Source organism: Vidua macroura, chromosome 14 (assembly GCF_024509145.1).
Source record: "Vidua macroura isolate BioBank_ID:100142 chromosome 14, ASM2450914v1, whole genome shotgun sequence".
Classification (NCBI taxonomy): domain Eukaryota; kingdom Metazoa; phylum Chordata; class Aves; order Passeriformes; family Viduidae; genus Vidua; species Vidua macroura.
Window position 1 is genome coordinate 14617456 of NC_071584.1, and position 15608 is coordinate 14633063.

General features: G+C 41.9%; 1 protein-coding gene across 6 annotated transcripts in view; it reads left to right on the forward strand.

The window, feature by feature from the left end:
• LOC128814314 (integrator complex subunit 6-like) overlaps nt 1-10084 on the forward strand; it is a 39455-nt gene extending 29371 nt beyond the window's left edge. For 2 of the 6 annotated variants that reach the window (XM_053990029.1, XM_053990030.1), the window contains exon 11: nt 1469-1547. Coding sequence is in view for 2 of the 6 variants with exons in the window: in XM_053990025.1 (XP_053846000.1) it covers nt 1469-1563; nt 2322-2432; nt 4128-4343; nt 4820-4943; nt 5502-5644; nt 5966-6197; nt 6794-7186; nt 8553-8646; nt 9075-9174 (1508 nt within the window). In the remaining 4 variants the exon portion in view is untranslated. Of the gene's footprint in view, nt 1-1468; nt 1564-2321; nt 2433-4127; nt 4344-4819; nt 4944-5501; nt 5645-5965; nt 6198-6793; nt 7187-8552; nt 8647-9074 lie in introns of those variants that run through there. The other 4 variants (XR_008439347.1, XR_008439348.1, XM_053990025.1 and 1 more) reach the window with 4 other exon arrangements.
• The last annotated feature ends 5524 nt before the right edge of the window (nt 10085-15608 follow it).

Consider the following 15608-nt stretch of genomic DNA (forward strand, 5'->3'; position numbering starts at 1 on the left):
TTAGGGTGTACTATAATACTGACAATCTTGCTTTTTAAGGTGGTTTTTTTTTATGTTGAATTTTGAGAGGGGAGGAGTTTAACTTGTGTTTTGCTGCAAAAAGGAAATAGATCTGTGAAATAAGAATGGATGTTATTTTTTGTCATATGTCATGATATCACCCCAGGTTCTTTTGGATAATAGTGCTAAGCTTGCAGTATATTGAGATTCTGAATGGAATTTTGATTTGTCCTCTCCAACTCCAGCCCACTTTCGTCAGGCCAGGGAAGAGAAGTAGCATCTGTAGTATGTTTTTTATATGTAATCCAGAACTCATTTAGATTGGAAAATACCTGTAATTGAGTGTGGTTTGTCTATGAGAATTTGGGAAGTAGTATCATAACATCTGTTCAATTTGTGCAGAATACCGTGCAAGTCAAATTTTCTTCTCCTAATACATCTTCCTGAAAACTCAATGTGGAGAAAACTATTTCCTTGCTACATCTGTCTTTTGCACACCCTCTTCTGTGCATCTCTGTCTCCTGCAGCTCTCCCCAGTTAATTTTTGGACATCCCCTTTCTTCAGACCTGCATATCCTTCCATTAGCCTCACTTTGCCACGTGCTACAATCGTACTAAGAAGATCCTTTATTTCAGTGGATAATTCATAATTGCACATGGTAAATTGCAGGATGCTGTGTTTGGCATAGAGACCACAGGCACAGTTCAGTGTGCACAGCAAATAGGCCCACACTTCTCCTGAACAGCCAGGTGCACACCTGGAGTGAGCCATGTGCTTCTAAATTGCTACCCAAAGGAAAGAAATGTCTGGTTGCTCCTCTCTTAAAGGACAGCAGTTTTTGTAGCTAATTTCTCTCTCTTGTCTGTACCTGTGGGAGACTTTGCTGCCCTGGCATGAGGCAGGTGATGTGGCTGGAGGTAACCCCTTATCTGCCGGGTGTAGCTGCTGCTGTTGGCAGCAAGTCCAGCAAAGCCGTCCAGAAGGATTCTCTGATTGGACTTGTTTTATTTCCCTTTAATGCCAAAGAATATTTTTACTGGAGACCAGAATTCATCATACAGGTTGAACAGAAGAAAGCTGGTTTGAAAATGGAAATGGAATCAAATTAATGTTGTTTGATTTAATCAGATACAGGGACTCCCTGATGTACAAGAGAGAGGCAAGGGAGGTGAAACAGGTGGATTGTTGCACCTTCCGTGCTCTGGTAGTTGTGTGCAGTGTTTAAGTCTGGTGTACCTTGTAAGTTTGGTTGCAATGGGGACTTGCTCTGGATTGCCTACTGCAGCTAGGAGTGGGGATTCCCAATCCTTCACACCTCAGGTTAAGAGCAGTTTTTGGGGGGAAGCCCCATTGGGAGATGGGTGGGGGGAGAAAACGGGGGGAAACCTGGCACCTGTGGTTTTGGACAAAGCTAAAGGTCTGGGACTGTATAAATGACACCTTCTTTTGTTGTTTTCCTTGTTGCAGATGACTTGTTTAAGGTTCACAAACTTAAACCAAATCTGAAGTGGCGACAGGCTTTTGACAACTACTTAAAAACAATGCCTCCTTACTACTTACTGGTATGTTCCTCTTCTCATCTCATCCTCCGGGGTATAATGGCTGGTGTGACCAGAGTCCTTTGCATCATACCTCTTCCTAGTAAAGTTTTTTTACATAATTATGATGGCATTTTAGATAGTTAACATTCTGCCTTTCAGAGGTATGTAGATTAGAGCAAACATTTTTAAGCATTAAAAAAATTGTAGAAATACTGAGGAGAAATAGTAGCTATGTTAAGATATTAAGTGTTTAATAAAATGTGTTTTCTTATTATTAAATATTAAATTAATTTTGATCAAAAGTACTTCAGAACATTCAGAGAAACCAAATTTGGCATTATTTTTGTAACTGGATAAGGAAAATGCAGATTAGGTTGTTTGTTAATGTGGGTGAAGTGCTACAACTTGGGAAGCTGATATTGACTGGGCCAAATAAAGGGTGGAGGGAGGCACTGTGTCACCTTTTACATGTAGCTTGGACAATGCACCTCAATATGGACTTGCATCATCCCGGCTATTCTGGACCTGAGCCTTTGAGTGGAAATTGCCAGTGGCACCACACTGTGTGGTGTCTTGGTGATGTGGCATAATGTCCATTGTGAGCTAGTTAGACACCAAACTCATGTCACATGTTATCTGAATAGACTTGAATTTTAGTGGCCAAAAGTGGAAAAGCTAGAGCACTAATCTATGTGCCTTAGCTTCCTATGATTGAGCTTATAAATTTCTTTTTATAAATACTTATTCTCTTACTATTGTGTATTTTGTTTTCCTTATAGCCATTAAAGAAAGCCCTAAGGATGATGGGAGCTCCAAATCTGATATCAGATAATTTAGATTGTGGACTTAGTTACAGTGTTATCTCTTACCTTAAAAAACTCAGCCAACAGGTAGTATTGATGAAACCTTTGCAATTAGAAGTGCGTTGATTATTTAGTTTGTGGTAATCTCATTATAAAGCAGTTAATCCCTGTGGGGGAGTTCATATGGGTGTGCAGCATATATTATAATTGAAGATTGGTGAGCATTTCCACTGCAAATATGGATGAATTCAGTATGGTTCTGTAGCCAGTGATTGTGCCTTCTGTAAGTGGTGGAGAGGAATGCAAATGAAACCTCTTCAGCTATACTTTAAATATTTGTTAGATTTTAAACTACAAAGATAGTTAATCATTCATTAATCAAATCATTAATTTGATTTATGCCTGCTCTTGCCATTGTTCTTCACAGCTGATGTCAGAGGCTTGTTTTCAGTCTCACGTTTATTTCCATGTGTCCTTTGGCAATGTATATTTTCCAAAAAAAAAAAAAGAAAAAAAAAAAAAAAGTATGTTCTTGTCTGTGGGGAGTAAAATCACAGTTTGACCTTTATATCTGAGCTTCCTGTTTCCTTCAGGTCAAAGTCTTTCTATGTGTTAAGTGTGACCTGGTGGGAAATAGTCTTTCATATCTTTTTGCCAAGACTGCCATTCCAGGTGTAAGGGCCTGGAAGTTCTTCCTCTTTAGCATGAGGAGCTCCTAAAACTGCAGTTCAGTATCTAGAAGGCAGTGGGGAAGCAGTGCAGCCTTTAAAATTACAAAGCAAAAATCCTCTGCCTTAAAGAATGCACAAAATACATCCCAGAGCCTCTGAATGACTGAGCATCTACTAGAGATAAAACTTCCTGTGGTATTTTGGTAATCTAATGACATGCAAATTCCTATGATTTATCTGCACTGTGGAGTTGGAATGACTCGAGGTGGCTGCTGTGGCTCTCACAGACGTTCTCAGCACATGGAACAGTTTGAATGTGTGGAATGCATTATCAGCTCCTCTATAGGCACAGGCAATTCCAGAATTCTGCTGTGCTCCTGCTGTCCTTAAATTCAATTTCCCACAGATAATGAAGCAAACTGTGCAGAGGAGGAGATCTGGGGGAGGTGGCTTGCAATCACAGTGGGTTTTGGGGGTTTGGTTGGTTGGGTGTTTTTTTTCTTTGGCGGTATTGCTAAAAAACCTTAACTCTGAATACAGTTAGAAGTTAATACAGTAAAATTCTCTGTAGCTGTAATAAGAAATCTCTGCTAATTGGAGAAGTGATGCATTTTTAGAAATGTACTCATAAAACAGATTTCTTTTGCAACTTTTCTCCCTTATATTGTTACAAACATACAGGGCAAAACTTAGTTCATAGGTTGCTTCAAAAATAAACTGAAATTATATTACTATATCTGAGTAATACTATTGTTTTAAATGCAACTTTACTGTAACCTAAGGCATCCTGCCTTCCATTTTGTTTTTTCTTTCCCATTAAAGATGGTTCTTCAGGGACACAACAGAGTCACAGACTTGCAGCAAAATCAGGGAATATTCACAGACCTCCTACTGGCATATAAATTTAGATACACTGGCTAAATATTTTTCCATATGTTAGCACATTAGGATTTCTTTATGCTTGAGATCTAATCTATGTAATCCAATGTATCCCTGGGTAGGTAGTAGGGAACTAAAATTGTAGTTTTATTCTGCTAATGTACTGTGTGTTTTGTACTGGAAATGTGCAATGCCTGCTGATTCTTTAACTCATGATGTGATTCCATTTTAGACAAAAATAGAGTCGGAACGGATAATAGGTTCAGTGGGTAAGAAAGTTCCACAAGAAATTGGAATAAAAGTGAAAAATCACTCCAGTGGCCTCTCCTTGGTACACAGTAGGGATTTTAAACAACTGCTGCAAGGGATCACTGGGGAATCTCCTCTGAGACTGTCGGAAATGAATGTTAAAGAATTTGCTGGATTCCACATAGGACTTTTAAACAAGGTAAACAGCACTGTGATCTTGCGTGACTAAGTAGTTAATCTCATCTGTTTTATATGGGTAATTTTTATGGACTTAGTATAGAAGGAAGTACCTTTGCTGAGCTGTGATGAGTACAGCATAGACATAAAGAGAGAGAAGAATAAATGCAATTTTTTTGCACTTGATTTTGGGACACGGTTTGAAAACCTCATGGTAGTAAATGAAAATTACTGTGTTTTAAGTGCCAGTCTCTGCAAAAGACAGCTATTGTTCATCCACAAATTAATGTGTTCTCTTAATGGAGCTGAAAGCACTAATGCTGAATAAGGTCATGTTGAAAAGACAGGCACTGAGCTTGCTTGTATCCAGTTATGAAGCTCTGAAGTTGCTTAAGAGTATTTTTTAAAAGTTAATGTTATTACAGTTCATAATGGAATTTCTCTGTGCATGAGAACGGATGGATTAACTGAAAGTTACTTATTTTGTTACAAAACTAGGATTTGAAGCCACAGGCATTCAGAAATGCATATGATATTCCCCGTCGCAGTCTTCTAGACCAGCTAACTAGAATGAGAACCAATCTTCTGAAAACACACAGGCTTATCTTGGGGCAGGATGAAGGTAAGGAATTGCAATTCTTCATTAATAGTTTGAAGAAAATACAGCTATTTTTGTTATTTCCGTATGGTAATGGTTTTTGGTGTGGGAGCAGAGGTGGGCATTGCATATCTTGCTGAGTCAGACAGTGTCCTTTTCTTGACTCTGAAGGGGAAGGAAGGAAATCTTTGCCTTCTGTCATGCAAGATGTCATGCCGGCTTTGAAATTTAAAAATAAGTTCCATGGGAGAGCTTTCACATTCACCAGGGTTCAGTAGACATGTGTTATAAAGTGATGGGGGCTTAAGGCAGAGAGGAGCTCTCTTTGTTTTTTTTGTGAGGTGCTGGTGGTCTAAAGATGCAGTTGCTGACATAGAAATTAAACTTTCTTATTTTTTATTCTTCTGCCAATTAAGCTCAGCTCTTGCCAGGCTTATTTCCACAATTGTAGTCTTCAGCTCATTCTCTCTAGTCAAAAGAAATAATCAGTTCTAGTTCTTAAATGCTAACTCTTGAAATTGAGGTGTGAAGTTTGTATTGCCTTAATTTTAAGATTAAATTAAGATCTCGTTTCTGTTGCAGACTGCCTTCATAGTGTTCCTGTTGCTCAGATGGGAAATTACCAGGAATACCTGAAAATGATGCCTTCACCTCTTCGGGAAATTGACCCAGATCAACCAAAAAGACTCCATACATTTGGCAATCCATTTAAACAGGACAAGAAGGTAGGAGGGGTCTTGCTGCCTGCTGTGCCTTCATATTTAATGCAACTTGAAATAATTAGTGCATAGAATTTCTCCCCCACAACTACAATATATTGCTAACCTGTGGAAAGGAGGGATGTCTCCCATGTGGTCCAAGACTCTGCTTTACAGAGTGGGACTGGGCTCTCTCTGGGTATCTCTGGGTTGGTTATCTCTGTTCTGAGAGCTGTCAAGCGTTCTGAAAGCCTCTTGAGTCTGAACGCAGAGGGACTCCACGCATCAGGGGATTGGTGAAACAGTTGCTGGTTTGTACTGCTACTGAATTCATTACTTCTTTTTCAGGGTATGATGATAGATGAAGCCGACGAGTTTGTGGCTGGGCCCCAGAACAAGATCAAGCGTCCCGGGGAGCCGAACACGCCGGCATCGCTGAAGCGGCGGCGCAGCATGTCCCCCCTGCTGCGGCGGCCGCAGTCACCGCCCGTCGTCACCAACCACGTGGGTGGCAAGGGGCCACCCGCTGCTCCTGGCTCCCCCTCCTACCTGAGCCTCAAGGGGGTCCCAGCAAATAAAGGTACACTGAGCTGTGGTGCAGCAGCTCGGCTGGTGGGGGGATCAGGGGAGGAAGGGAAAAGGTTCTGCCAGCGCGTCTGTGCTTTGCTGGTATGTAGGAGTGGGTTTCTTTTGTTGGCTTAGATGAACAGGCTGCTGCTACAGCTAATGAAATCTGAAATTTAAAAACTGTTTGGAGATAGAAGGTATCTCAGATCAGCTTTTAGTTTTTCTTCGTGTATTCTGTGGCAAAGAAGTTGTTTCGTTTCCCACAAATAGGAATTTTCATACCCACCTATTGCAGCAAATGGAGTCAGAAGAAAACTCTGTTAGCTGGGTTTGGGGAAGAGAAGGAAGATATAAGTTTACTTAGGAGTCATGACATTGCACTAGGAATACAGAAGATGGTGACTTCACAATAGTGATAGGAGATGTAACAGTCCAAAGGGGAAATATTCCCTTGATCACATCCCCAGTTGAGCAAAAGTATTGGAGTGTTTTCCAGTGCTGTCAGATTGCTACGCAGCACTTCATGCAAAAAGGATACAGAACTACTTCTGTTTGGTTCTTTTGATGCTGCACTTATGCACCAGTAAGATATGTATTTTTCACTTATAGATACCAATAACAGTGTTGTCCAGGATGGCAATGGAGAGAAGAAAGCAGAAAATTGTCAGTCAGTGGAGAAGCAAATTGATGGCTTACCTGTGCAAATGGCTCCTGTGGTTCCAGCTGCTGTGGGAGAGGATGAGATGTTACCCAACGACTTAGACTCCTTACCCGTTGAATTCAATTGTTTAAGTGAAGATGGCTTGGATCATAAACCTGGTACCAACGCACTTGTTCGAGGGCCTCTGAATTACAGTGTGAGTGGAGATGACCAAAAGCGGGCCATGGAGTCTACTTCTGAATCGGTGCCAAATTCCTTTAAAATTACACCTACCATGTTGGAGGGAAGCAATGCTGACATCAAAATTAAAGTGATGAAAGAGGTTCGCAAACCTGGAAGAAGTAAGTTATTTGGGTTTCTTTATTTTAGTAGTATATATTATATGTGGTACAAGAGAGAAGACTTTTCCTGGAAGGAAGGAGCTGTTTTCAATATACACACAACTTGAGATTTTGAGCAATTTCTGGTTGCTCATAAATGAGCAATGGAGGGGCAAAAAGGGAGGAAATGCTGAGTTGAAGTTCAGACTTGTGCTTGGGAGGTTGAGTGCCAAGTCACCCTATTTGCCCTGGAAGACAGGTTAACTGGTGTGAGAGGTGCCCTATGAAAGCAGCACCTTTCAGAGGTTTTGGTTTTGTTACCAGTGATCTAATGAGCAGAGAATACTCTGCTTTAGGCTGCACTTCTCCTGTGTACACAGAAAGTGTACTTGTTGCTCTGTGTCCATCAAAAAACTCCCTTTTGCAGGGCAAAGGCACATCTCTGTAAGGGTGTGCATCTTGGAATATGCTTCGAAGGGAATAGTAACAGTTTATAGCAGAGTGATTTTTTTTTTTTTTAATTTTGTGAGACTAATTAGTGATGAAACACTAAAAGTTACAAACTCTTAAGAACTGAAGACTAAAAGTGACAGTCTGCAAAGTGGGCTTATCCAGTTTTATACCAAATTCATGCCTAGTAAATGTGATGCAGATTAAAACTGTATTCAGTGTGAGTCACCTGTCTTGCTGCAGAATTCAAGCAGTCATCAGAGAAAGAAGCTAAATTGTCGTGGCTTGAATATGTAATCTGTTCAGAGGTCTGACCATTTATGCTCCCTCTGCATCCCTCTGAGCAGACTCCTGGTCACAGCACCATAAATGTATTCATACAGGGGTCAATTATGGGGAGTAGTGAAACAGTGCTGATACTAAATTTGTTTCCAATTCAGTATGTCCAGTTTATTCTTTTGCAGTGGATATATTTACCTTGTACCAATGGGACAGCCGTGTTGTGCTCACACTAAGGGTTGATAATTTGTCTTTCAAGAGATGTAATGGCAACCTCTGCTTTCAGAAATGATGGCTGCAGGCCAGATCAGGGTTTAGTGGCCCTGTGCATGTTAACTGTGATCACGGAAATGGGAGGCTTCTCTCTACCAGCCTGCATTTTCTGATGATAAATATTCCTACCTGCTGCTTTTTAAAGAGAACCTTAATCTTTAGTGCCACATTTGAATTCCCAGATCATCAGTATTCCTTTAAATTATTCCATCACCTGTGTTCTGCTCTTAAAGCTAGTGCAGGTGTTTTTCTTGTCTTATGTGTTTTATCATGCAGAGATACATGAAACTGAGCTTTTTTTTGATTTTTGGCTCTTGAGCTTTTCTGAAATTGCATCTGCAACATTCATTTTTAATACATGGTTGTATTTTTATCTCTTTTTTAGATTATGAAAAAATATTTTCTCTTCTTGAGGAGGTGCAAGGACCCATGGAAATTCAGAAGTATTTCATTGAATTTGCTATCAAGGAAGCAGCAAGGTTTGTATAGATATAAATGACTCAGAGTCATAAATTTAATATTAATTTAGATCTTGGTAGTAAATAATAAACTTTATCAGTGCTAGTTTCTGATTTTCTGTTTTGACATATTTAAATTATAGTTGTTTTAGTGGTCAAACTAATGTTACATTTTTTGTAGTAAATGGTCTTCACTTAAAGTTTAAATATGAATTAGAGAGATAACAGGTTGTTCTTGAAGACCAACTCAAAATACAAGTGGGTTGAGCAGGGGCAGATGTATTAAATTAAATTTTCTAGCCGTTCTAATGCCAGAAATAAAACAAGCTCTTCCCTACTGGAAACAGAGAGCCTCTGGTAATACAATTTGTCATGGCTGAATACTCTTTGAGTTGTTCAAGTGTATTTTTGGAAGAAGAAATTTATATTGTTCTCCCTCTGTTCTGTAGGTTTAAAAAACGGGTCTTAATACAACACTTAGAGAGAATACTAGAGGAACTAGATTTCACCAGCCCACCCAACAGAGTTAATCATGTCAACAGTAGATAATGATGTACCGGCCAGACGAATGCGGACCAGGAACGAGTTTGCTGTGCCACAGAAGAGTGGAAGAGGACGTAGCTGCTGCCCTCACCATCTTGGCAGTCAAGTGATTTTACTGTCACAGTCTGAGAAGAAGCAGTGGAGCTTTAACTTTCAGAGCCTGATTCGGCAGAAGCTGGGCTATAACCTTAAGGATTTGCTATGAAAGGTGTGGCTTTTTCCTGTGGAGGGTGCTCTTTGCTCAACAGGCGGAAGAAAATAACCATTGCTGCCCCTCCTGCAGGTGATGAGAATTTACTCATTTGAACGCTGTCATTAGACATTTACGTGCTATAGGCAGCAGGTTGCACTAAAATGGGGCACTGTCAAATGCACACACTGTCTGCATCGTGGAGAGAGCCCGTGTGTTCCCAAAAAAACCCTCCCAGAAACACCTGCACTGGTAAAATTGCATGTTGCCACCACAGAGACAAGGGTCTTGTTCCCAAGAACTGCTAGCCATGCCTTTAAACTTGAGATTCAGTGTAGATTGAGAGTAAAGAAACTGCTATTGTGTTAATGAAAGCTAAAGACAGCCCTGTGACTGTTACCACCTGATGGTCACTAAACAATCTACCTCAGACTCTCTTCTGTTTTGTCTGCAGACATTATGAAAGTGCACCTGAGGCTTCCCAGGTCCCCGACTTCAGTTCTCTTTCATCCTGTGAGGAGGACGGAGATTCTTCAGGTGGCCTTGGCACACGCTGTGCTTTGGAAGCACTAAAAGGAAACGCTTTTAAAAACGTGTATTTTAATGTTCATACAAAAGAGATTATTTTGAACAGTATTGTTACCAGATCACTAATTTGATATTTTAACTGTATAAATTTTTTGGAACATATGTATATATAAAATAAACCATTTTATTAATTTTTAAGAAGTGCTAATCTGAGGAGTCTGTAGCGGGCAGCACTGAGTTCCTCCAGTTGTCTGTTACCAGCAGACTGAGGATATTTTTGTAAAACCAGCTGAACCTGGTCTTTCACATCCTCAAACACAGCTTGTGGTGTTAGCTGCAGAATGTGTTTGTACCCTGGAGCAGCTGTCCAGGTGTCACTCAGCTTGGCCTCTGGGGTGCACATTTTTACTCAGTTTTGAGGGCTGTAAGTTCCAGTTTACCAAACTCTTGGTTACCTGAGCTGGTATCCTCTCCTCTGTTCCTCTTAACTATTTTGTCCAAAGGCAGTTCCATATATGACAGAACATACAAAGAAGACTGAAGCCACCTGTGTATAATTTTTTTTTTCTCTCTCTAAAGCAGTACCAGAAATGTGCCAGTATGAAGTGGCTCTTGGGACGAGTGTGTATTTTCAGTTGTTTGCTCATAACCTCCTCTGATCCTCTAACAGCTTTCTTTAAAAGACAGGTTAAAGTTGTGCTCGTGCTGACTTGTGCTCTTGGCCTCGTATGGGAAATATCCCAGGGATTCCAGTGCACTGGCAGGCAGGGAAACAGATTCTCGTGGTGAGCCTGTGCTTCTCTGTTCCTGCTGGTATTTTTAGTACAAGCCAGCCTGTGAGACTTCTTTTCCATCCGCTCTGAAGCAGTGGCCTTGGTTTCCTTGAAGATGCAGTTTGACCATTGGAATGACACCAGTGAAATGCAAGAAGGAAATGAAATTCAAGAAGGAAATGAAATACAGCAACAACGAATCTCTGTCACAGTGTATATGAATGAAGTGCCATAGGAGAAGGCATTACTGTAAATGTGCCCTGATTCTTAGAAGTAACTTTTATTCATCTGTGCAGATGAATAAAATTGAATATCTGTTTTAAAACCCCACAAATACCTTGAAATGATACAAAGGGGGATTTACTCCTTCAAATTTCAGATGGCAGCTGTTTGTCACTGTGTTGGACATCCCATGCCAAATGTTGGACTCTTCTAAGGGATTTTATTTATGGAGGGTCAGATATACTGTGCATACCTCGTTGTAAAACAGCCTGGTTAAATGCATCAAGTTGCATGTAATGTGCTATTCTTGAAGTAGTAGGTGGTAAGAGGAGACAGCTTTCTTCCATATAGTTATTGGCTGTTTAATTTTCATCACCTATTCCAGAGACACTCACTTGATCATTGTGTGTCTCAGCAGGGGCCATATTTTTAACTAGTGGTCTTGGTAGTGTGTAAATCTGCTCTTTTGGTGGGATGCAGTTGGCTGCCAAATCAGCTTCAGGCAGCTGGTAACTTCCATGCACTCGTTTGGAATCTTGCACCTCAGAAATGACAAAATATTCAAGCGCAAGCAGTGGGAATTTCCCCCTACCTCACCATTGTTTTATCTGAATAGGTTGAAATTGGGTTAGAATATTTGAGCAGCAGAAACCATATGGTGAACTGGACATGAGCCTTCATAAGAAGGAAGGAAGGAAGGAAGATGTCTTCAGGGGTTGTGTCAGTGCAGAGATGAAGAAAAAGGAGCAACACCAGTTGATGAAGAGCACACACAGCCCTGAATTCCACATGGAAATTGCTCATTTAGGAGGCAGAAAATGCTCCAAAACTGGTTTAAGAAGATTCTTAATGGAGAGAATTCCTTGTGAGCCAGACCCCAGTGCTGGATGTGGGTGGGACATGCCTTGAACAAATACAGTCCCAAGCTGTGCTGGCACTTCAGGGACAGCCAGGAGAGCCATGCTGGTGTCAGGCCTTGCCTTTCCTGGTACAGACCATAGCCCTTTGGTCTGTAAGCAAGAGCTGTGTCACCAGGGCTGTGACCTCTGTGACAGGTGAGCCTCTTGCTGCAGGAGTGTCCCTCAGCAAGGGCTCAGGAGAGAGGGTGGGTCCACTGATGCATCCTGGAATTGGAAGCCATTTGTGCTTTGCTCAAACTTAGATTTTTGAGCCCTTGTTTATATGTAAGGTTGAAATAACATGGCACAGTTGAATGTTGGGAAGTAGGGAAAAAAATATGGCTCTATGTTTCCTGTAAGGAGCATTGTGTAACAATCTAATTAACAAATTTAGCACTTGCCTTCCTTGGGTTGGAAGGGTTGTGAGGTGCTTTAGAGTCTGGATACCTGTGTGAGTTCTGCTGCATCTGAGGGTTTTCTGACCCTCTCTTAACTAGGCCTCCTCAGTGCTTGTTACCTTTATTTTTTCCCTTGTAGACATCAAGGGTTTTTCCTCCTAAGCCATGTAGCTCCCAGGCTGGTCACTGTGGCAGGTGTCTGTTGGGTGCTGCTGTTCCAGTTTGGGGGTGCAGTGCATTTATGGTGGGCACGTGTGTTCTTGCCCAGGTTTAACCAGCATCAGAGAGTGATTGTCATCTTCCAAAATAGCAGCTGCAGAGGCTGTTACTGTGCTGTGGTCAAGCAATTGTATGTCTCCCTTTGCAGGAAACTGTAAAAAAAAAAAATCCCCAAACCTAATTTTTTGGGTTTTTTTTTTCATCTGGTAATTTTCTCCTGGTTCTTCCTCTAAATTGCTTGGCTGAAATGGCAGCAGTGTGGGCTGTTGAGTTTCATTTCTTTTAGTCTGTTCTTTAGTATCTCCTAAGGAACTTCTGATGGAAAAATACAAGAAATGCATTACCTAACAGAAAGAAGTAAAAAAAACCTGTAAAGCTCAATTACAGTGTTTCATACCAGCAACATGGCAACATCACACCTTTAGCAAATGGACTTGAGAGTGCTTGTCTTGAGAATGTGCAACCTAGTTAAGCAGAAAACAAGGCCAAAGACACTTCAGACCTGGCAGACAGGAGGCTTGGCAGAGATCTGAAGGAAGGATGTTAGTCACTGGAATTAAAAGGAGCTGCTGCTTGCAGGTCTGCAAAAACAAGTTGAAGTCTATCCTAAGTGGAAAAGGAAGAAACTGGAGAAGAAGAATGCCTTGGGATTTAGCAAAAATCTGGCCTGCAGGAATTGTTAAACTGTACTCTAAATCTGAATCCTTAGATCATTTCAAGGAGGATGGACTAAACAAAAAATGTTGAACTTCCCTGAAATAATCCATTCAGTTGAGCTGCAATCTGGCTTGTTGTTTCTTCACTGAAAGACTTGGCTTGGCTTTGGCATTGGTGTTTTTCTTCTCTCAGTCTGTGATGTGGTGTTGTCTCTTGGTAGTGGCTAAAGTAGTGTGGCAGGGAAGCCCTGTGGTTGTCCATGGAGCTGGAAATGCAGACAGGGGCTGTGGGAAGAGTTGGTGGAAAAGGCAGGTGCTGCTTGTGTGCTGTGGGAGGTGGTTCAGCTTCACCTCTTCCATGTCAGAGCCTTCATTTTTAAAGTGCTTAAGGTGCTTTCCAGGGCTGGGAGCACAGATCTGATGCCTTGAGCAGCTGATTACTCAGAGTTCAGGGGATGGATGTGCCAAGGAAGGAGTTAAAATTGTTGTACAGACTTGTACAACCTTTTGGTAAATGCTGGAGGATGTTTCCATAGGCAGTGGAAGAACTGGGCTGCACATGCCTTCACCCACACGGCTTTGCCAGGAATGGGGACTGCTGGTACCATGTAAGGAAAACTGCCCTTCAGCAAGAGCTGGGAAGTGCTCAAAGCAGCTGCATATTTCTTCAGATTTTGAGCTTGGGATGAAGCTCTCAAACAATTTTTATTGAAGAGAAGAATAGTTTGGCCTGGGAAAGGTGGTGGAATGGAAACCTCAGATTTTTGCTGGAGATCTGATGTTTTGGAGAGCTTGGGGAAGTTTTATCTTTACATCTGCAGTGGGAATTTGATGGCTGTTTCCTAGTCCTGGACCATCTCCAGCTGCAATGGAAGTAGCTGGATCCTCAGCATTTGTGTATGTTTGCTGTCATCTCCATCACTGTCACTCCTCTAATGCAAACAGTCTTGCATAATATCCCTTAAAATATTGGACACCTCTGGTAATTTGCTGTATCCCAGAGCTCCACTCGCCACTGCTGAGCAGCTGGTAGGAGGGACAGAGCTTTTTGGGAATGATCCCCATGGTATGTGCTCATTTACAAAGTACTTAGAGCCCTGCAGGATGCTGAACAGGAGGAGAGGGTTAGAAAGCATTTTGGTAGTTGCTAGGGCAAAGCTCTTCTTGTGTGGTCAGCCTGTTTCTTGTCATTTACTCCAGAGCGGGTGTATATTTTAATGTTAAATTGTATTTGTAAGTATTTAATATGTAGAATATATAAAAGGGGTTCAGTCTTCTGAAAAGGATGGATTTGGGAGACTTCTCCCCTTGCTTATCTTGCAGCTGTGACCCATGTGCTTGTGCAGAGGTGGCCCTTGCAGAGAAGGATGCTGGGCTGTGCTCAGGTTTTCCACAGGGAGGGACTGCTCTGGAACCTTCCCAGGTCTTGGATCAGTGGCAATAGGCAAGTGGAGCTGATCTTTGCTGGGTTTGTGGAAATGCACTTACTGTTTCTTGAGGTGGTGGTAGCAGTGTGAGCAGTTCCTGTCTGGGCACAATTTTGGGAGCTGAGGAGGCTGTTGGGGTATTTGGGGTTTGAGCAGCCACAGGTCTGGTCAGGGCACACTGCTGAAGTGGCTGCCTGATCCCTTGGTAGGGGGTGTCTCAGTGAAAGGGTTCTTTCCTAAGCAGGACAGAAATAAAAATGAGCCCTGTTCCCCAAGACTAGAAAGTGATTAAAAAAAAGGCATTTTGCTGATTGCAGATGATTATCATGCAGCTGTTCGACAGTGACATCCCAGCCATGGAAAAATAACATTGATTCTTTGAGCTGTTTTCCAGTCTGCACAGCATATTAAAACCCTTCATGCACAGCTGGCACATTTAACTTTGATTATGTTGTTGAAGTGACTGATCTGAGAGCAGCCTGGATCCCAGTTGCTTGCAGAATTTGAAAATAAGATTGTTCCAATTCATCTGCAGTTGGTTATTTTGGAAGAGAGACAAGCTATCTTGAGCACTTTTAGGGCTGCTAATTAAAGTCTTGTGGCTCTCCTCTGAGAGTGTCTTTAAAGATGGATGGAGAGACTTGCCCAAGGTCATAGAGTGTGTCACTGACAAAGATGATTATAAAATCTGTGCCCTAATTTGGTCTTGCACACTTGAATTATTTCCCTGGTGTGGTCAATCCCACCACAAACCAACACACTGGCTGCTGGGCTCTTGTACATGTCAGTGGGTTCCTTCCTCCCTGTGCTCTCCCACCTGCCAGCTGGGTCTGGCATGGGAGCAGCGTGAGGTGGAGGAAGGACAGGCTCCCTACTGCTTCCCCACAGAGGTGGCTGCAGTGCTGCCCTTTGGCTGGAAGTGTGCTTCTGGGGCTGGAAAAAAGCAGGAGCTCGGAAATAAAGGTAGGAGAACTGCAGAGAATCTGCCCCAGCCTTTTGGCATTTGTGGTGGTACTGCCTCTTTGTTAGAGTTTGGCTTCTGACCTGAGCTGCTCCAGCAGCTTTCCTTTCCCAGCTCAGTGAAAGCACACTTTGAAATTCCGCTGGCATCCGTGGGTTCAGGGCTCC